This window comes from Schistocerca nitens, chromosome 2 (genome assembly GCF_023898315.1).
Source record: "Schistocerca nitens isolate TAMUIC-IGC-003100 chromosome 2, iqSchNite1.1, whole genome shotgun sequence".
NCBI lineage: Eukaryota > Metazoa > Arthropoda > Insecta > Orthoptera > Acrididae > Schistocerca > Schistocerca nitens.
The window spans coordinates 464,017,715-464,041,236 of record NC_064615.1 but is presented as its reverse complement, the minus strand read 5'-3'; the positions used below and the strand labels follow the sequence as shown (position 1 = coordinate 464,041,236).

Here is a 23,522-nt window from a genome sequence, read left to right as displayed (position 1 = left end):
ATTTGTGTTTAAATGATAAAAGAAAGTAATCAGGTGCATTGTAGGACTAAGCACACACGAAACATGTAGAGACTATTTCAAACAACTGAACATAATATAGTTCTTTGCATGTATAACTGCTTGTCTTTGGTAAAGAAACCAAGTATGTTTGATCTAAGGAGGTCAATGCAATTAGGCACTGAATTAACATTCCTTATGCTAGGCCGGAAATGACCGATAACAGCTACAAACATCTTAAGTCTTATCTATTTCAACAAATAACTTTAGTGCCTACATAAGACCATTAAACAAATTTAAAACTGTCACAAAATGGGCAAAAAAACAAACAATTTTATTCAGCTCAAGAGTTCCAGAAGCATGACTCCAATTTCTTATATCAATGAATATAAATAAACGACAGACTGTATTAAATAACTAATTCATTCTGTGACCTACTTTATTACTACCTTGTACTTCTTGTCATTTAGCTAATTACTTTGTTGGATTACACTGAATATATGTAAAATGCTCAGAGGTGATAAAGTTTTTCTTCTGTATTCCTTCAAGGAAAAGCATAATATAAAACCATTTTTGGCAGATAAAATTTAATATTATTCATTTGTCCTGAGTAAAAAAAAAAAAAAAAGGAAACATTGTTTTCTTGAAAGTGCAGCATAACATATCACTATGTGCAACAGATGTACTTTTAATGTGCAACAGATACAATATGAAATGTACATCTTTAATTGTGGAAGCTCTTATACATACAGATAATAGTTGTTTAGACTATTTTCAGTTACAACCTGCTTTCTGGTCCAACTAAAAATGTATTTTTAATTTAGTTCCAAAATGTACCTACCCCTGTTTACAGTGCCTGATAGGGATCAACCTATGAGCAACACATTCAATTTCTTTCTGAACACATGTGAGTCCTGTTTTATGTTGAAAGGAATTGTGTAGATGTTAATACAGGCAGTGTAAACTTATATTTTTGTGAGTTTTAGAGCTTTTTGTAAGCTCTGCTTCTAGCTCAAGATTATGAATGTTACCATTTGTCCAAAAATATTATTATATGAACAGTGTTATAATGTATTTAACTGTAAATATCATGAGTATCTTTGAAAAACACCTACAAGATGTCTTGTTAATATTTCACAAATCTACTCACTTCTGTAGCACACCTTTATCGAGTACTTGCAGTATTTTCCCAAAATATTATTCCATATAACAGTCAAATGTATAAAGTATGAGAAAAACGTATCAGTCTACAAATACAGTAAAAAACTAGGACTTGGTGGAAAGCATCAATTTTCTGCCCATTAAAATGAATTACATACACAGTTCTATTTAGTTTATTGTCTAAAACTGTGTAACATTTGCTTTAGAACAAAAAGTAGCAGACTTAACTGTTGATGTGAAACCTTTATATATTTATTTCATTATTACCTATGTTGCACCCCACTACTGAGTTGGATCACTTGATCAAGGTACTTTCATCATTAGCACACACAATTATTTTGCCTTCTTGGCATGTTGCTAATGTAACCTAAGAAAATAAAAAGTCAAAAAATTAAGAACTCCATGTTTAATCTTACTCTGTTCTAAATTCATTTTTCTACTTAAATCTATTTGAAAAATATTTGTTTCCTGTTAAAACATAATGTCCTACTAAGTTAAGCTCTTTTTTTTTTCAAAAATGTTAGATTTTACACAGTCAACTGCCTTAACAAAGTCTCAGAAAAATCTCTGCTACATACCTTCTGAAGTTTAGTTTATCCAGAATTTCATTAGAGATGATTGAATACATTGTGAAGGACCCTTTACAAGACCCCATCTGCAGAGTATGCAGTAAGCTATTTCAAATGATGTTTCCACAAACTGTGCCCTTCACTATTCTTTTAAATAATTTTGAAAGTCTGGAAGCATTTATATGGACACATTGTTCAATATTATATCCCTTCCTCTGCTTCTGTCAAGCAGCATCCCTACATAAAGTTTGAGTAGATCAGAAAATAGACACTTTCATCGACTTGATACAATAATGGCCCAACTTATATACCATTAAATTGGAACAACTAGTGCTTTTTTGAGAGTGCATATTTTTTCTCCGCCAAAACTAACCCCTTACCTGATACATCATCATACAAGAATGACTGGCATTTTAAGTCAATGCCATTGCTGGTGCATGTTGTGTGACTAAAAAGTTAAACAGTTTTTAGACAGGTTGTTGTATTTTTGTCCCTTTCTACAGCTCCATACACGCTCTGAAAATCACTGTGAAGTGCATGGCACAGGGTACTTAGCATGGTACTGTATTGAGTAAGTGAAGAATGCCTGCTTAAAGGCCTCTGTGCTGTAATTAGTCTAAGCTTGTTTTCACAGTGAAAAAAGATGAACCGAGTTCCATAACTGCACTTTCCAATTATTAATTTCCATTCTGTAACAAGAAAACCCCTTTCATTTTTAGTTTCTATCTCTCACGTTTCATCATCATTTAATGTTTTACCTGTTTTTCTATGTACACTACATGCTTTCAAATTTTATGGTTACACAGTTTATGACCAGAAGTGTCACAGTGTATTTACTGCTTGGTTTGTATTCTTCCTCTTTGAATAATCTATTTTCAGCAATGACTGGCAAAATTACCTACTTCATTTTACAAGAGTCACCCATAAGTAACGTCTCCTACCTTTTTTCTTTTTATTGTTTTACAAGAAAAGTAACTGCCAAACAGGATAACAACTACAACATGCACAACTAGTCACTTTTTAAGAAATTCACGTTCCTTCTCCATAATTTTTTTTCACTTTGAAATGAGAGCAAGTACACCTGTGCAATAAAAAAATTTAGCCCTGTTTCCTCAGGCAGGTTAAAAAAAATAACCCAAAACTCACCTCCAGCCACAATTTTCACCCAAAACTCCTCACCCTCCACATTTAAGCACAGCAGCATATAGGGCACAATTACTTTTCGTCTTTATTCAGATCAATCAACATTTTTGGTAGCCAGCATGCACAAATTTTTGAGGGGTCCAGTTTTTTAATAATGGCCATGGATAACTGGCAACCCAATTCATTTGTTTTTTGCCAGGCAGTCATCATGAATGATTTAGTTGACACTGGAGTTTTGTGAAGTCACTGCTGTCACTGGCTGCTCTGTGTTGCATCAGCCAACTGTGTGTGTGCTGCAGGTTCTCTACAGTGATTAACCCACTGTCTAATGGTGCTGACATCCACTTTAGCATCTCTATTCACCTTCTCCAGCCTTTCACAAATGTGGTTGAGCATTTCTCCTTCTGCAGTAAGCATTTCAGTAACATAACACTTTCTTATATATACATCAATGTAAGCCATTTTCTAAACTTAAACAGTGTTACAATTGGTTGATGTAGGACGATGATAGTAGGGTGAGCTGAAGAAGAAGATTTGCAGAAGTGACCCAAATTCATAGCTAATACATCACCAATTAAATTAAGGCAAAAAAGAAAGAAAATAGGAGGCATTATGTTCTGATCGGCACTCATAATTAGCGAACAGAAAAATGTCACATTTTTTTACTCCATCTTGCCTTTTTGATTTGTGAGTTCCTGTCTGCTTCTCCCTCCTCTAAAGCATTACTTGGTGCCCATGTACATGAATGGCAGTAATTGTTTCACTGTCACAGATAGGGAAATGGATTGATTCATAAACTAAAATATACTTTAATTCTATCCATTCTACTCTGTTGCTTATTATTTCATTTGTGCCAACCATTTTTGTAACTGTATTTAAAATTTGTAATGAAACTGCATTAGATATTAGTCTCATCACAATGAAGACACTGAAAATAAGTTTTCTTTCTTACTGCATGTAACCACACTGTATCTTGTATCAAATACAATTTCCATACTGAGGCCTCTCAGTTTTTAAGCCAAGAAAGTTCCTGTTACAAAATATATAATTGCATGGAAAGTATTTGCATCGCGGAATTTCTTTCAAACTTTCACGCTGCAAGTGTTGGCTTCATGTCTCACACTCAATGTTACTAGCACTCAGGAAGAGGAAACTAAATAAAACAAAACAATTAATTAAATATTAACTTTATTTGAAAAATATATTACACATAAAATATGTTTGTTATATGGACAGAACATCCAGGAGTAAAATACAACTTCAGGAATAGTTCCAAGTTGATAATCAGCCTACCAGGACACAGAAAAATTTTAATCCAAGCATTTTTCATTCAATTTTTACTGTACACTGAATCTTTTAATGTTCAAAGGAAAAGAGTTATTGAATATAATCAAACTAAGGAAATTCCAGATGAATGGTATTGAATGTAACTTAATTAACACACCATAATCTAAAAATACTAGATACTGATTATTTAAAGAGAGTTCCTCTTAATGCAGAAGGGAACACCATTAGACTGTCACAAAATCCACTCTATGGATGTGGAAAAGGAGGCTAGGGATCCACAGATAGTAGCCTGAATAGACGGAAAGGGATAGGGAGGGATGGAGACAGAGAGGATGGAGTGGTAGGTGCAGACAGGAAAAATGGGGGGAAGGGGGGGGGGATACAGAGAGAAAGATAATAAAGTAACTAGTGTGCCATATCTACTCTGACTTTTTTTAATAGAATACATGTCTTGGGAAAACTAATTACATACACAATCTTTCAAGAACACTAAATAGCTCCATAATTAAAAAGGAACATGTGTCTGTGCTTTTCTGAAATATTCAAAGCAAAACTTACCAATGTCTTGATGCCAACGCAGATGATGGCTCCTTGTGGCAGCAAACACAGTATCATATTTATCATTCAACACCATTACATGAGCTTGCATTAAAAACAATGGGCTCAGAAAAGGAGACGTACACTGGATCAGTGCTATTACATCAACATCTGAAATTATGATGCAATAAATGAGTGTGTTCAGAAAAAAAGTATATTTATATCTACATGTAAAATATTGAGTCACAAACACTACAGTAGTTCATTCCATTATAAATATTGTGTCCACATCTTACTAGAATGTGGCAGTAAACGTTGGGTGGAAGACACACAATGACCATTGTAGACTCTGAGAAGCTAATCTGCAGAAACCAGCACGGTTTTAGGAAACAGCGGTCATGTGACACACAGCTGGCCCTCTTTGTGCATGATATGCAACAGGCTCTAGATACCGGCTGACAAAAACTGTGAAACATCCAGAAGACTCAAGTAGAATTCAATGTAATTTCATACATGTGCACATCCATCATCTATCAGAGATCACTGTAACAGTGGAAAGTTCCACGGGACTGGAAGAAGGCCCAGGTCATAGCAATCTATAAAAAGGGTAGGAAATCAGATGCACATAATTACCGACCAATTTCACAGACATCGATTGGTTGTAGAATCATGGAACATATTTTGTGTTCAGACATAATGACGATTGTAGACTCTGAGAAGCTCATCTGCAGAAACCAGCACGGTTTTAGGAAACAGCGGTCATGTGAGACACAGCTGGCCCTCTTTGTGCATGATATGCAACACGCTCTAGATACTGGCTCCCAGGTTGATGCCATATTTCTCAACTTTTGAAAGTCGTTCGACTCAGTTCCACACTGTCGCTTGCTCCAAAAAGTGCGTGCTTACGGTCTATCTGCTGACATATGTGGTTGGATAGAGAGTTTTCTAACAGACATAGAGCAGTATGTCATCCTGAATGGGGTGACTTCAACAGAAACAAGTGTAACTTCAGGTGTGGCCCAGGGCAGCGTAATAGGTCCACTGCTTTTTATGATTTACATAAACAATCTGGTTGATGGCATAGACAGTGGTATTAGACTGTTTGCCGATGATGCTGTAGTCTACAGGAAAGTAGTACCACACGAAAGTTGTGAACAAATAAATGAGGATTTGCAGAAAATAAATGCATGGTGTAATGACTGGCAGTTATCTCTCAATATTAGTAAGTAAACTTACTGCATATAACAAGGCAAAAATCCCCATTAATGTACGAGTACAAAATAAATGCCCAGTCTTTGGAAGTGGTAACATCCGTCAAGTATCTGGATGTGACCATTCAAAATGATCTCAAATGGAATGATCAGATTACACAAGTAACGGGCAAGACGAACTCTAGATTGCAGTTTAATAGTAGAATCCTGAAACGATGCAGTCCTTCAGCAAAGGAAATTGCTTACAATATGTAGTTCTTAGAGTATTGTTTGTCTATATGGGACTCCTATCAGTTGGGTCTCATTCAAGAGATTGAAAAGGTCCAAAGAAGAGCGGCAAGATTCGTGACTGGCACATTTAGCCATCACGAGAGCATTACAAATCTCATAGAAAGTTTGAAGTGGGATACACTTGCAGATAGACGACGCGCTAAACTGAAGGGGCTGCTCACTAAGTTCCGAAATCCGATCTTCGTCAAGAATGTAGAGCATATATTATTACCACCACATTTCAAATTGCGCAACGATCACCATTCACAGATAAGGGAAATTAGAGCTCGTACTGAGGCATTCAGATAGTCGGTTTTCCCTCATGCGATCCACAAGTGGAACTGTGGGAGGCTCGCGGTTCTAGGCGCGCAGTCCGGAACCGTGCAACTGCTACGGTCGCAGGTTTGAATCCTGCCTCGGGCATGGATGTGTGTGATGTACTTAGGTTAGTTAGGTTTAAGTAGTTCTAAGTTCTAGGGGACTGATGACCACAGCAGTTGAGTTCCATAGTGCTCAGAGCCATTTGAACTGTGGGAGGGAGGAAGGGGGGGGGGGGGGAATGGAAATATGACTTGCGCAAATTGTGCCCTCTGCCACACACTGCTTGGTGGCTAGCGGAGTATATATGTAGATGTAGATCATCAGCGGATATGCAAATGATTTAGAGTTGCAATTCTCTCTGAAAGATAGAACGGCCACTAGAGTGCACTACCGTTGTTCACGTAATATTACCAGGCCTGTTAGGCTACATAAGAGGCATGAAAAAGCCTCAAATGTTGAGCAATTGGTGAAGGACACGGAGATGCCACATATTCATGTGAGAAAGTGTTATCAGCACCTGACAAAAGTTTCAGAAGGGCCTCATTGTGGGCCTCCATTTGGCCAGATACTATATCCAGATTAGTGAGTCATTTGGATGTGAGAGTGGCCCAGTGTTGGGATGCCAGCTTCTGAGAACAAGTAATGGACTCCCTGCAACATTCCATGGCATCCCACACCATTTGTCGGACATTAGCAGCAGCCAGACTGTGTGTAGGCTGCCATCAGCTTCACAATACAAACAACTAGGTTGGGATGGTGTTGTGACCAGGAAGCATGGACTCCTGATGAATGACAACACATTGTGTTTACTGACAAATCAATTCTGCATTACTCAAAATCACCATCATCAGTGATTATAGCTATGACCTGGAGAGAGGTCCCATTCTTCCAATGTTCTGCAGAGGCTCTGTGGTTTACTCCTGTAGCCGTGATATCTGGGAGACATTGGGTATGACTTCAGGTCATGGCTAGTAGTTATTGATGGGACTCTGACAACACAATGATACATCACAGATATCCTGCATCCTAATGTGTTACCTCTCATACAACACGATTGTGGTGCCACTGTTCAACAGGAGAATGCTTATGCACACATGGTACATCTCTTTGTGAACTGTATCTGACATTAAGGTACTTCTGTGGCCAGCAAGATCCCCAGAATATGTTCCTCATAAATGTGTGGGACCTGCTTGGATGCCAACTCCAACCCAGTACAGTGTCCAGGATAGGAAGCACCATTTACAACAGTTGTGGGCCAACTTGCCTCAGGAGAGGGTACATCTACATTTACATTTATACTCCGCAAGCCACCCAACGGTGTGTGGTGGAGGGCACTTTACGTGCCACTGTCATTATCTCCCTTTTCTGTTCCAGTTGCGTATGGTTCGCGGGAAGAACGACTGTCTGAAAGCCTCAGTGCGCGCTCGAATCTCTCTAATTTTACATTCGTGATCTCCTCGGGAGGTATAAGTAGGGGGAAGCAATATATTCGATACCTCATCCAGAAATGCAACCTCTCGAAACCTGTCGAGCAAGCTACACCACGATGCAGAGTGCCTCTCTTGCAGAGTCTGCCACTTGAGTTTGCTAAACATCTCCGTAACGCTATCACGGTTACCAAATAACCCTGTGACGAAACACACTGCTCTTTTTTGGATCTTCTCTATCTTCTCCGTCAACCCGATCTGGTACAGATCCCACACTGATGAGCAATACTCAAGTATAGGTCGAACGAGTGTTTTGTAAGCCACCTCCTTTGTTGATGGACTACATTTTCTAAGCACTCTCCCAATGAATCTCAACCTGGTACCTGCCTTACCAACAATTAATTTTATATGATCATTCCACTTAAAATCGTTCCGCACGCATACTCCCAGATATTTTACAGAAGTAACTGCTACCAGTGTTTGTTCTGCTATCATATAATCATACAATAAAGGATCCTTCTTTCTATGTATTTGCAATACATTACATTTGTCTATGTTACGGGACAGTTGCCACTCCCTGCATCAAGTGCCTATCCGCTGCAGATCTTCCTGCATTTCGCTACAATTTTCTAATGCTGCAACTTCTCTGTATACTACAGCATCATCCGCAAAAAGCCGCATGGAACTTCTGACACTATCTACTAGGTCATTTACATATATTGTGAAAAGCAATGGTCCCATAACACTCCCCTGTGGCACGCCAGAGGTTACTTTAACGTCTGTAGACGTCTCTCCATTGATAACAACATGCTGTGTTCTGTTTGCTAAAAACTCTTCAATCCAGCCACACAGCTGGTCTGACATTCCGTAGGCTCTTACTTTGTTTATCAGGCGACAGTGCGGAACTGTATCGAACGCCTTCTGGAAGTCAAGAAAAATAGCATCTACCTGGGAGCCTGTATCTAATATTTTCTGGGTCTCATGAACAAATAAAGCGAGTTGGGTCTCACACGATTGCTGTTTCCGGAATCCATGTTGATTCCTACATAGTAGATTCTGGGTTTCCAAAAACGACATGATACTCGAGCAAAAAACATGTTCAAAAATTCTACAACAGATCGACATCAGAGATATAGGTCTATAGTTTTGCGCATCTGCTCGACGACCCTTCTTGAAGACTGGGACTACCTGTGCTCTTTTCCAATCATTTGGAACCCTCCGTTCCTCTAAAGACTTGCGGTACACGGCTGTTAGAAGGGGGGCAAGTTCTTTCGCGTACTCTGTGTAGAATCGAATTGGTATCCCGTCAGGTCCAGTGGACTTTCCTCTGTTGAGTGATTCCAGTTGCTTTTCTATTCCTTGGACACTTGTTTCGATGTCAGCAATTTTTTCGTTTGTGCGAGGATTTAGAGAAAGAACTGCAGTGCGGTCTTCCTCTGTGAAACACCCTCTCCCCCAAAAACCCACATCCCCTCGTCCCTCCAACCAAAGGAGTTGAGGTTGGTTCCATCAGATTCACCTGGTCCTACTCCAAATCCCATGCCACTTTCCTTGATGTTGACCTCCACCTGTCCAATGGCCAGCTTCACACGTCCGTCCACATCAAACCCACCAACAAGCAACGGTACCTCCATTACGACAGCTGCCACCCATTCCACATCAAACGGTCCCTTCCCTACAGCCTAGGTCTTCGTGGCAAACGAATCTGCTCCAGTCCGGAATCCCTGAAGCATTACACCAACAACCTGACAACAGCTTTCGCATCCCGCAACTACCCTCCCGACCTGGTACAGAAGCAAATAACCAGAGCCACTTCCTCATCCTCTCAAACCCAGAACCTCCCACAGAAGAACCACAAAAGTGCCCCACTTGCAGGATACTTTCCGGGACTGGATCAGATTCTGAATGTGGCTCTCCAGCAGGGATACGACTTCCTCAAATCCTGCCCTGAAATGAGATCCATCCTTCATGAAATCCTCTCCACTCCACCAAGAGTGTCTTTCCGCCGTGCACCTAACCTTCGTAACCTCTTAGTTCATCCCTATGAAATCCCCAAACCACCTTCATTACCCTCTGGCTCCTACCCTTGTAACCGCCCCCGGTGTAAAACCTGTCCCATGCACCCTCCCACCACCACCTACTCCAGTCCTGTAACCCGGAGGGTGTACACGATCAAAGGCAGAGCCACGTGTGAAAGCACCCACGTGATCTACCAACTGACCTGCCTACACTGTGATGCATTCTATGTGGGAATGACCAGCAACAAACTGCCCATTCGCATGAATGGACACAGGCAGACAGTGTTTGTTGGTAATGAGGATCACCCTGTGGCTAAACATGCCTTGGTGCACGGCCAGCACATCTTGGCGCAGTGTTACACCGTCCGGGCTATCTGGATACTTCCCACTAACACCAACCTATCCGAGCTCCGGAGATGGGAACTTGCTCTACAATATATCCTCTCTTCTCGTTATCCACCAGGCCTCAATCTCCGCTAATTTCAAGTTGCCGCCACTCATACCTCACCTGTCATTCAACAATATCTTTGCCTCTGCACTTCTGCCTCGACTGACATCTCTGCCCAAACTCTTTGTCTTTAAATATGTCTGCTTGTGAGATGTCTGCTTGTGTCTGTATATGTGTGGATGGATATGTGTGTGTGTATGCGCGAGTGTATACCCGTCCTTTTTTCCCCCTAAGGTAAGTCTTTCCGCTCCCGGGATTGAAATGACTCCTTACCTTCTCCCTTAAAACCCACATCCTTTCGTCTTTCCCTCTCCTTCCCTCTTTCCTGATGAGGCAACAGTTTGTTGCGAAAGCTTGAATTTTGTGTGTATGTTTGTGTTCGTTTGTGTGTCTGTCGACCTGCAAGCACTTTCATTTGGTAAGTCACATCATCTTTGTTTATATATATATATATATATAGTTATAATAGAGGGAAACATTCCACGTAGGAAAAATATATCTTCAGCAGTGGTGATGTTGGCTGAAGCCCAGGCTATCCGTGATCTGAAGGCTGACCGGTCCATCGTCATTCTTCCGGCGGACAAGGGTTCCACGACTGTGGTACTTGATCGTCGGGAGTATGTGGCTGAGGGACTGCGTCAGCTTTCAGACAACACCACATACAAAGTTTGCCAAGGTAATCCCATTCCTGACGTCCAGGCGGAGCTTCAAGGAATCCTCAGAACCTTAGGCCCTCTACAAAACCTTTCACCTGACTCCATCAACCTCCTGACCCCACCGACACCCCGCACCCCTACCTTCTACCTTCTTCCTAAAATTCACAAACCCAATCATCCCGGCTGCCCCACTGTAGCTGGTTACCAAGCCCCCACAGAACGTATCTCTGCCTACGTAGATCAACACCTTCAACCCATTACATGCAGTCTCCCATCCTTCATCAAAGACACCAACCACTTTCTCGAACGCCTGGAATCCTTACCCAATCCGTTACCCCCAGAAACCATCCTTGTAACCATTGATGCCACTTCCTTATACACAAATATCCCGCACATCCAGGGCCTCGCTGCGATGGAGCACTTCCTTTCACGCCGATCACCTGCCACCCTACCTAAAACCTCTTTCCTCATTACCTTAGCCAGCTTCATCCTGACCCACAACTTCTTCACTTTTGAAGACCAGACATACCAACAATTAAAGGGAACAGCCATGGGTACCAGGATGGCCCCTTCACACGCCAACCTATTCATGGGTCGCTTAGAGGAAGCCTTCTTGGTTACCCAGGCCTGCCAACCCAAAGTTTGGTACAGATTTATTGACATCTTCATGATCTGGACTCACAGTGAAGAAGAACTCCAGAATTTCCTCTCCAACCTCAATTCCTTTGGTTCCATCAGATTCACCTGGTCCTACTCCAAATCCCATGCCACTTTCCTTGATGTTGACCTCCACCTGTCCAATGGCCAGCTTCACACGTCCGTCCACATCAAACCCACCAACAAGCAACAGTACCTCCATTACGACAGCTGCCACCCATTCCACATCAAACGGTCCCTTCCCTACAGCCTAGGTCTTCGTGGCAAACGAATCTGCTCCAGTCCGGAATCCCTGAAGCATTACACCAACAACCTGACAACAGCTTTCGCATCCCGCAACTACCCTCCCGACCTGGTACAGAAGCAAATAACCAGAGCCACTTCCTCATCCTCTCAAACCCAGAACCTCCCACAGAAGAACCACAAAAGTGCCCCACTTGTGACAGGATACTTTCCTGGACTGGATCGGATTCTGAATGTGGCTCTCCAGCAGGGATACGACTTCCTCAAATCCTGCCCTGAAATGAGATCCATCCTTCATGAAATCCTCCCCACTCCACCAAGAGTGTCTTTCCGCCGTCCACCTAACCTTCGTAACCTCTTAGTTCATCCCTATGAAATCCCCAAACCACCTTCCCTACCCTCTGGCTCCTACCCTTGTAACCGCCCCCGGTGTAAAACCTGTCCCATGCACCCTCCCACCACCACCTACTCCAGTCCTGTAACCCGGAGGGTGTACACTATCAAAGGCAGAGCCACGTGTGAAAGCACCCACGTGGTCTACCAACTGACCTGCCTACACTGTGATGCATTCTATGTGGGAATGACCAGCAACAAACTGTCCATTCGCATGAATGGACACAGGCAGACAGTGTTTGTTGGTAATGAGGATCACCCTGTGGCTAAACATGCCTTGGTGCACGGCCAGCACATCTTGGCGCAGTGTTACACCGTCCGGGTTATCTGGATACTTCCCACTAACACCAACCTATCCGAGCTCCGGAGATGGGAACTTGCTCTTCAATATATCCTCTCTTCTCGTTATCCACCAGGCCTCAATCTCCGCTAATTTCAAGTTGCCGCCACTCATACCTCATCTGTCATTCAACAATATCTTTGCCTCTGCACTTCTGCCTCGACTGACATCTCTGCCCAAACTCTTTGTCTTTAAATATGTCTGCTTGTGAGATGTCTGCTTGTGTCTGTATATGTGTGGATGGATATGTGTGTGTGTGCACCCGTCCTTTTTTCCCCCTAAGGTAAGTCTTTCCGCTCCCGGGATTGGAATGACTCCTTACCTTCTCCCTTAAAACCCATATCCTTTCGTCTTTCCCTCTCCTTCCCTCTTTCCTGATGAGGCAACAGTTTGTTGCGAAAGCTTGAATTTTGTGTGTATGTTTGTGTTCGTTTGTGTGTCTGTCGACCTGCCAGCACTTTCATTTGGTAAGTCACATCATCTTTGTTTATATATATATATATATATATATATATATATATATATATATATATATATATATATATATATATATATTGCTGCTTGACATACACACAATACACAACAAAATGTAACAGCTACATCTGTCCTTACAATGTTATTTATTAAATGGCTACCAGTTTCGGTGTTTCAGTACACCATCTTCAGGCCTTATCTTATGCTGAGAGGGGATAACCCCAATTGTATACATGATTCATCAGTGGCCAATATCTATGAACCGGTTTTCGCACTAATGAATCGTGTATACAATTGCAGTGAACCACCTCTGCAACAATTTAGACCTGATGATGATGTACTGAAGCAACAAAACTGGTAGTCATACAATAAATAACATCGTAAGTACGGCTGTAGGTGTTCTATTTTATTACATAAGTGAGCAGACAAACTCCCTCAAACCTCCAATCAGAAGGATGGACATACAGAGAGACACAATACGTCCACCCAGAAACACAGATGGGAAGTGACAGATAGTTGAAGAGTGAAAGGAAACATTAGAATACAGATATACGTTCATCTTTCTTTTCATACATATCTGTTTTTGGTCCGGTCACATTTATATCAAATTCACGTATCATACAGCCATTACGGTGCCTTGCATGACCACCAGCGGCATACCTCAACCCCACGCAATACCACCCCAAAACAGCAGGGAATCTCCATCTTGCTGCACTCTCTGGACAGTGTGTGTAAGGCATTCAGCTTGACTGGGTTGCCTCCAAACACATCTCCGATGATTGTCTGGTTGAAGGCATATGCGACACTCATCGGTGAAGATAACATGATGTCACTCCTGAGCAGTCCATTCGGCATGTTGTTGGGCCCATCTGTACCACGCTGCATAGTGTCATGGTTGCAGAGATAGACCTCACCTTGGACATCGGGAATGAAGTTGCTCATCATGCTGCCTATTGCGCACAGTATGAGTCATAACATGACATCCTGTGGCTGCACGAAGAGCATTATTCATCATGGTGGCATTGCTGTCAGAGTTCCTCTGCGCCGTAATCCATAGGTAGTGGTCACCCACTGCAGTAGTAGCCCTTGGACGGCCTGAGAGAGGCATGTCATTGACAGTTCCTGTCTCTCTGTATCTCCTCCATGTCTGAACAACATCACTTTGGTTCACTCAGACGCCTGGACACTTCCCTTGTTGAGAGCCCTTCCTGGCACAAAGTAACAATGTAGACATGATCGAACCGCAGTATTGACCATCTAGGCATGGTTGAACTACAGAAACACGAGCTGTGTATCTCCTTCCTGCTGGAATGACTGGAACTGATTGGCTGTCGGACCCCCTCCATCGAATAGGCACTGCTCATGCATGGTTGTTTACAACTTTGAGTGGGTTTAGTGACATCTCTGAACAGTCAAAGGGACTGTATCTGTGATACAATATACAAAGTCAACGTCTATCTTCAGGAGTTCTGGGAACCGGGTTGATGTAAAACTTTTTGATGTGTGTACCTTAAAAGGAAATTTTAAGGGTGAGCTTCAATTCTTCTATGCTGGGCCTGAGGTGAGAGCAGTTCCTCAGGCAGTTCCGTTTCTTTTGTTGATTTTAGAGCATGAACTTTGTGACACTTTTGAAGAAACTGTTAAAGTTTTGAAACTGCTAATCACAATGCCTATCTTGACATCAGAAGCTGAGTGGTGCTTTTCAATGTTTTATACAATTAAAACGTTTCTACGAAACATCAATAAAGAAAAACGACTGAGTACCTTAGGGATGCTATACTGTGAAAAGTCATTTGTGTGTAAAATTGAAGATTTCAATTCAAGAGTGACAGATTTATTTCCCAACAAGAAGGAACAACGAATGGATTTCCAATACCATTCCAACTAATTATTTTGAAGCAATTTTGCCAAAGCCATGGAGTTGCTGCTCTTTGTGAGTACAATCCTTTTTGTTTAAATGTTGACAATTTGATTCATTTTGCTTCCCAAAATTCAGATTGCAAGTTCAAATAGTTTATGCATGCTCTATTATTTCTTGTACAGGCACTCATGTTGTATCTGACACTTATGGCTGTCAGCCACAGACATAAACAAACAAACAAGGAGTTCTGGCTGTCGGAGGGAGAAGAACGGTGTGGGAGAACAAGCCATGTCTCCGTTTCACAGGGCTGGCAGCCTAAGTCTGTGTTCTATGCTTCTGGGAAATGGACATATGAATCATTGATTTCATCTGCTGTTGTGAGTCATATTCAAATCCTGTGACAGAGCAAGATTGTTCACTGCACCATTTCAATATAAGAAAAGGAAACAACCAGCAACCACAACTCACAGTAAAGTGGAATACACAAATCATTCAGTAGCAGCTAGAATGCAATTGTTAGTTGTGGTTGGCAGTTCGTTAATGTGGTAGTTCAGGCCCAATCTCCATTGTTATCTTAATCAACCATACATCAAAACACCCTCTACTTACAACTACCATGTAAAAGCATCTGCACATACCCTGTGAGCAGTTAAGAATTGTGTTGATGATGTGTGTGTGTGTGCACGTGTAGATTTATTTGTGCGAGACAGATTTTCAGAGTTCATGATACACGTTATCTCTCATGGAGACCTGCAAAGAAGACATAAAAGCTATCTCCTGGAGACCTGCAAAGAAGACAGCTAAAGCAGCCACTTTCTCTCTCTCTCTCTCTCTCTCTCTCTCTCTCTCTCTCTCTACATGTATAAATCTTATACATACGCTTGCTATCGTGTTCTCCAGGAATATATCAAACTCTTACTGTGCGCAAGAAGGATGCTGCTGTAATGTGTGTTTATTTTTGGTTTCCTGTGTGTTTTGTTTGATATAATATTTTATGAAATATATGTACTATTGACAAATTTTTCTAATTGATTCGATGCTAACAAACTTTGGAGTCACATTAGAATCATATGGATACAATTCAGTAGTCTTAGACCCAGATGTGACGTTAGATATGGTCATGGATTTTTCCCAAACTTTGGCAACAGTTTTTCCGAAGTGTTGGTTAGTTTATGCTCTCTCATAATGATTGTGTCTGTACATCATTACTTCTTGATCCCAGTGCTGTTTGAATAAAGAAAATAGCACTGAGCAGCAGGTTTATGATGGCCAAACTGGTCTACCCATTCAACAAAAGTTAACGTTATTGATTCCTTTTCTGTCATGCAGCAAAAAGAGCCTGTAGGTAGACTGTCAGCAAACCATGTTTTCATGGGCTTTCCTTTGAATAAAATCATTGGAGGAATAGAGGCCAGTGGCTCCTGCTGCACTCACACAAGAGAGAATCATTACATTTTCCCCATGTTCATTGCCAATATGATATTTGACTGTTTTCTGGACATCATCTTAAATGGTTAGTTATGTGCCCCCCCCTCCATGAATTTCAGTTTTTTTTATGAAAATAATATTAAAATGATGTCAAAGCCAAATTAAACACTCCTGAGTCATGTGACACCGCTGATGTCACTGCCTACCAGCTGTTCCTACTGTTGTAAAGCTCGTTCACAATGATATCTTGTTTTGGAATTTATGTCTTGGAAAATACGTTAAAAGTGTATAGTACCACAATGTACAAGTACTTCTATAGAAACTCCATAAAATTTGCTGTTGTGTGTTCCAAAGAAGGAGAAGATGTGTAGAATGTGGTTGCACTCATTTGTAGAGATGCAAATGAGATAGTGGCCACTATGTGTGCTTATTTCTGTGATGATCATTCTGGTGTAAGCAAACACTCCATGTAAATACACTGCTGCTTCTAGCATAATAGGTAGCTTGCTAGACTTCAAATACATTGTTTGTAAGATTGATCTTCATTTGAAGCATTTTTTTTCCTTCTTTTTCATTCCCAGTCTCTATGCTTAATATACTACTGTGCTTATGTTTACTTTATTCGTAACACAGTTATGCAAGTGCTTTAAATTACATATCATGTTAAATTTTAATATCTATTTTCATTTACTAGCTTCATTTTACAACTGATCAATTTGACGCGAATCACATGAATGATGATACGAAACTATCTCATACCTGGTGCAGCCCTTCACCTGAAGAATCTGAGAAACCATTTAACAATTTCTGACATTATTCTTACCACTCAAATTGATGAAGACAATAATTTGCCACTTCCAACTGTCTCCACAGAGCCTGTTGTAGAGCTGTATGATTTTGACAATGAGAAAAACTGAACACTGCTTGCAACCTACGATGAAATGTAATAAGACTAGGACATTACAATAAAATTAAGTTGTCCCCTGCTTAACCAATTCTAAATCATAGTGCATCAGCAGCGGTTAAGTATGCAGTGGAGCAGAAAAACTGCAATGTATAAAGGTGTTGATGGCAAACACAATGATGCTCTGCAGTTCCCCATGAGTGTTAATGCATTCCCTGAAAATCTGAAAATTGAGAAAAGCAGCACCTGCAAAATAGTTGTTCTGGCAACAACCACAACTATTAATAATCAGAATTACCTTCTGAATGAAAAAGTTTCCACTGTGTTTTATTGTGTATGCCTTCACAAGCTGCCCTGGCAAACCATGTCAGCATGGTCCAAGCAAATAATTCAGTTCCAGATCCACTCAGTTTTGAGACAATTCTGTGACTTCACAAAACTTCCATCCTAGTCACCATGCAATGCACTTTCCGCGTTTCTTATTTCTGGTACATAAAAATCTGAGTTGTTTTTCATGAACTAAAAGACCATTAATGCATGAACTTTTGGAAGATTTTCCACTATCAGCGTTCACAAAATTCCTTTCCACTATTACTTAAAAGTTATATCTGTATTTTCCATCACTAATTAATTAAACTGTTTGCAAGAAAAGAACAGAAAACCACTAGTAACTTTGGCTAACACTCATATAACATGCGTGGTTTCAGCTTCCTCCTAGCCTGTGATGTCACCAGAGTTTCTGCCAGTAATAGAGCATTTTTGATTGTGTGACCAAGTCTTGAAATTTAATGATTTTTAAGCTTTAATTACATAAATGATAGATATTTGGTGAGAATGACTGAAAATGCTACCTGAATATTATAATCATTCAGAATAACAACAATCGAATCCATATTTTTAACATAGGAAAATAACCTATTACGTGTACTCTGTGTGCGATTTTCTTTGTGAGTAATCATGGTTCTTCATGTAAATTCAATCTGCAAATTTTTCCATCCATGTTAAAAAGTCTTTCAGGATTTCCAAAAATATCAAATTTGGTTTTCAAAAAGATTATTAACTTTCTGGAAATGGTGTTAAACAACTACTTGGTTTAACTTCTAAGCCCTATGTGAATTATCTGATAGGAATTGTGGAGTCATCCTTTAAAACTTTCTTTTGCCATTTGCATTTTGCATTCTGCTTAACATCAGGAAACAGATAATTATCATAGTTTGTCTTACACACCGGTAGATACATAATCCTAAATTTTTGTTGTCATGGGATAGCCCACTTCTGCCAACTTTACTATTCAATAACAGAGTTCAATATTTTGTTCTTCAGACAAAGTAAACTTTTGCCCCAACTTTGTTTTGATTTTACATCCAGATCTGACATTCCTCCAGATGTGAAAGACCAATTCTCTCTTTTTTTTTAAGGACATCCTAGCTCCTCTGACCCTGTATCTTACTGTTTAAGCCACAACTATAAGAAAATCAATAAAAATTATCACCAAAGTGTATACTAAATATGACCTATCAATAATGTGTGCACTCAATATGGCCTACAATGCCATGATCGATCTAAGATACAAGAAAAGCATTTCACAAATGTAGCAAAATTAATGTTATTGTATTGTTAACACTGAAAACACGATTTAAAACAAGACAGTTGCATCGAGTAACTGACACAGTACAACATCTGCAGAAAAAGTTAAAGAAAATTATCAGCATAAAATAATGTTTGGATCGTAAACAACAAATGCTCGCCTGTGAAATGGCTGATAGTCACTGAGGACTGGATGAGATGCAGAGATCATTGATGAGCTTGCCAAACATGCATGAGCTGCAACCTATTTGATTCCGCCTCACAGTTACGAAGAAACAGCCACTAGGTCATTTTGAGTCACAGACCATATGGGGTACAGTTATTTATATTCTTTCATTTCCGGTGAACTATTACATCACAGGCTTGATATGTATAAATAAAATGTTATTTGTGAATGTTATAAAGATTCCACCTGGTGCAAAACAGATCCCAAGTTATCGCCTTCTCTCTCTCTCTCTCTCTCTCTCTCTCTCTCTCTCTCTCTCTCTCTCTCTCTTTTTAAAAAAAAGGAAACATAGTGACCTAAATCCCTTCACAGGAGTCACAGTATAGGGCCCAACTAGTATGCTGAAGCTCATTGAAATCAGCTGGTCACAGGTTGGCCTTTTATTGCTAACCAGAGTTCTACTTAAAGTATCTGGCTACGCAGCAGAATTTTATTTATGATTCAAATCTACAATATTTTATCAAAATCCCTCCCATAAGACAGAAGGAACCAGAATTACCACAACAAGATCTGTATCTAGTGGAGGCAATTATGATCACTCAAATTAAGCTCATGTATTCTACCAACTGTTAAAACATTTGCCTTCTTTATTTCACTCTGCAAGTTTGAAGACAAGTAACTGTGAACAATGGCATTTATCTTTTAGATTAAAATTAGAACTACTCACCTTTAGAAACTGAATTTTAATTATTTTTTGATCCCAATATGTACCACCTTATTGTTTTAGATATTTTCAGTGGTCTATGAAGAAATAAAGTGTCCTGGCCAGAGGCAGTTTGCTCTGCGCTCTTGTATGTGCAAGTGCTGAATAAACCTTCGTTACGTAACGTTAGTGTTCGTCATTCATCTAATCACACCTTCTTCTACTTGACATTATTCTGGTGGAGATGCTGGGTATTGGAACTGGTGATAGCACACATTATTGACGACACAGTGGCCCCCATCAGACCACAACAGAGCCGCCATTTATGTGGCGAGAAACCAGAGTTTGAGCCATATTCAGCAGATCGCACTCTTCCGGAGACAGAAGAAGAAGCGGACGTTACGATGACAGCAACTGTGTGCCACCACATGAGACATCCTTCTAGGTTCTCTGGTGACGATGGCCAAGATCCAAACAAGTGGCTGAAGGTATATGAGCATATAGCCAATTTTAACAAATGGGATGACACCATGTGTTTGGCTATCGTATTTTTCTACTTGGAGGGCACTGCCAAGCAATGGTATGAGAACAACAAGGAGAAGTTCACAAGCTGGGAAATATTCCAGGCGGAACTGCGCAAGTATTTTGGCGACACACAACGACAGAAGTGCAAGGCTGAAGATAAATTAAAGTGCAGGGTACAGTGTCCAGGAGAAACTACACGGTCCTACATTCAAGACGTCTTGGAGCTGTGTAAAATAATGGGTCCTAGAATGAAGGAGGAGGATAAGGTTGCACATCTCATGAAGGGTGTTGCTGAGGACATGTATCACTCTACTCCCAAAGGAGGTTTCGACAGCAGAAAACTACATAAAATGGTGCCAGTATATCAAGACAATGCATCAAAAAAGAATTAGATGCAACAAGTTTGAACAGTGTCCAAACATTGTATTAATGTCTGGGATGGAGGAAGCAACTGATGTTGTAAGTGTTCTCCGTCAGATAGTGAGAGAGGAAGTTCAGAAGGCGCTTCGACTGCATGGCGAGCAAAAAACCGAGATGCTTCAAGAGGTCATATGGGATGAAGTGGAACAGACATTGAATCCAATCTCTCGTCCTTCATTTCCCTTCAAAACAGTAAAAAGGTCAAGACCCAGGCAAAGTTACATTCCTACAATGCCGAATGAGGAACCTGTTTGGGCACCAAGGAAGACTGATGTCTGGAGGACCCAGGATAACCAACTAGTATGTTTCCACTGCAGACGACCGGGACACATGGTGTGTTATTGTCGAGAAAGGCGGTGGATGTTTGATAAGGCCCGCGCCAGAAGACAGCAGATCGATCTTAGCCAACGCCAACTCCGGTACGATGAAGATGAACAAAAAGATGTGGGTGCAGGACGACATAGGTTACCATCACCGCAAGCTAGCCGCTGGAGAGGACGCTCCCCAACACACCAATCAAGGTCTCCATTGCTGTTTAGAAGCTCCAGCCGATCACCCAGCCACAGCAACCTGGAAAACTAAAGGGTGCGACCATCCTTGTAGGTGAGGCTGCTGAAGAGAAAAATCCTCCGCCGTTGATCACAACAAAAATGATAGGAAACTACGTCGATATCCTCATGGATTTCAAGTACCATTGCCAGTCGCAGAAAACCATATTCGTCGATAGCAAAACATCTCTGCTGAAGGTGGCTAATGGGAAATATATAAAACCTACAGGAAGATGTAGCTTTCATAGGGGTATAAGTGGCCATACACAGCCCTTAGAATTCATCATCTTACAAGAAAATAGTCATGACGCCATTCTCGGATGGGACTTTTTGAAAGCTTCTAAGGCAATTATCGATTGTGGTCACTCTAAGATTATGCAAGACAAGATGAGATGAGATGCTGTGGACAGGAAGATGCACTCTGTGTGCTGGATGAAGTGATCATTCCTGCAGTCAGTGCTAGAAAGATAACTGTCACATGTCATGCCACGCATCAACCCATGGATCTTGTAGAGGAATGTAAGAGAAGCATACCACTGAAGAATAACTTGGTCATCCCAGCTTCTGTTCTCTCTTTTAAGAACGGATTTGGTGAATTGTGGATAGTTAACTATTGCTGAGAACTGCAGATTCCTCCAAGACACGTGTGTAGCAAATGCTGAGCCGTTAACTGAAGAACAGCTGAGCATCATAGAAACCTCCCATGCCATGTCTGTGGGCGAAATTAGCACTACCACTACGAGACAAGATTTACTAGCTCAACTAGCACCAGATCTCACTAAGGAACAACAGCAGAAGCTACTTGCCATTCTTCAAGAGTTCTCTGAATGCTTCAATCCACAGTTGAAGAGCAAATTAGACAAATCGATGGTGAAGCACCGGATTAGCACTAGAGACCATCAACCAATAAGCCAGAGAGCACACCACGTGTCAGCAATGGAATGTCAAATAATTCGTGATGAGGTAGAGAAAATGATGAAGAATAACATTATTCAGCCTTCGCAGAGCCCATGGTCGTCACCAGTGGTTCTTATCAGGAAGAAGGATGGCAGCTGGTGATTTTGTGTTGATTACAGGAAGCTTAATAAGATAACTAAAAAGGACATTTACCCTCTTCTACGAATTGATGATGCACTAGATTCTCTGAAGGGGGATAAGTTTCCCTCAACCACGGACATGTACTCGGGATACTGGCAAATCAAAGTAGATGAGGCTGATCGTGAGAAAACGGTATTCATCACCCCTGAGGACCTGTATGAGTTTAAGATAATGCCGTTCGGTTTGTGTAATGCACCAGCAACTTTTGAACGGATGATGGATAATCTTCTAAGCGACCTGAAGTGGACGATGTGTCTTTGTATTTAGATGACATTATAGTGTTCTCAGAGAAATTTGATGAACATATAAAAGAGACTGAGGGCTATTCTTAAGTGTCTCCAACAAGGCGGACTGAAGCTTAATCCAAGATAGTGTCTCTTAGAAGCAAAAGAAATCAAAATACTTCGACACATTGTGTCAAACGAAGGCGTGAGTCCAGACCCAGAAAAGGTGAGATCTATACCAGAATTTCCTATTCCTAAAAGTATTAGAGATGTGAGAAGCTTCCTCGGATTGTGTTCTTATTACTGTTGTTTTATCAAAGACTTTTGTATCAAAGCCAGGCCACTCCAAGAGTTGTTAAAAGCCGATGCTAAGTTTATCTGCGGTGGTGCTCAACAAGATTCTTTTGATGTGATGCGAAAAGCTCTGATGAATGACCCTGTACTTGGTCTGTATGATGAGAGAGCACCTACAGAACTACACGCAGATGCCATTGGGTATGGGATCGGTGCTGTTCTGGTGCAAATTTCGGATGGAAAAGAGAAGGTTATAGCCTATGCTTCTAGGACACTTACAAAAGCTGAGAGAAACTACCCAACCACAGAAAGAGAATGTCTTGCTGTGATCTGGGCTATATGCAAATTTTGACAGTATCTCTATGGAAGGCCATTCATAGTTGTTACAAACCATCACTCACTTTGTGGTTGACAGGTCTTAAGGATCCAACAGGATGACTCACCAGGTGGGCACTACATCTTCACGAGTATGACATTACCATAGTGTACAAAAGTGGAAGAAAACACCATGATGCCGACTGTCTCTCAAGAAACTCTGTGCAAGACCATCAAGACTTTGATGAAGATAGTGACTGTCTCGCTGCACTCCAGGATCTCTCTGCTAAGCAGGAG

General features: G+C 40.9%; 1 protein-coding gene across 1 annotated transcript in view; it reads right to left on the bottom strand.

Moving 5' to 3' along the window:
• The window catches only part of LOC126236359 (N-acylneuraminate cytidylyltransferase), a 61,713-nt gene that overhangs the window by 2,123 nt on the left and 36,068 nt on the right, over nucleotides 1–23,522 (bottom strand). Inside the window, exon 4 of the mRNA XM_049945591.1 lies at nucleotides 4,716–4,865. Coding sequence (XP_049801548.1) covers nucleotides 4,716–4,865 — 150 coding nt within the window. The remainder of the gene's footprint in view (nucleotides 1–4,715; nucleotides 4,866–23,522) is intronic.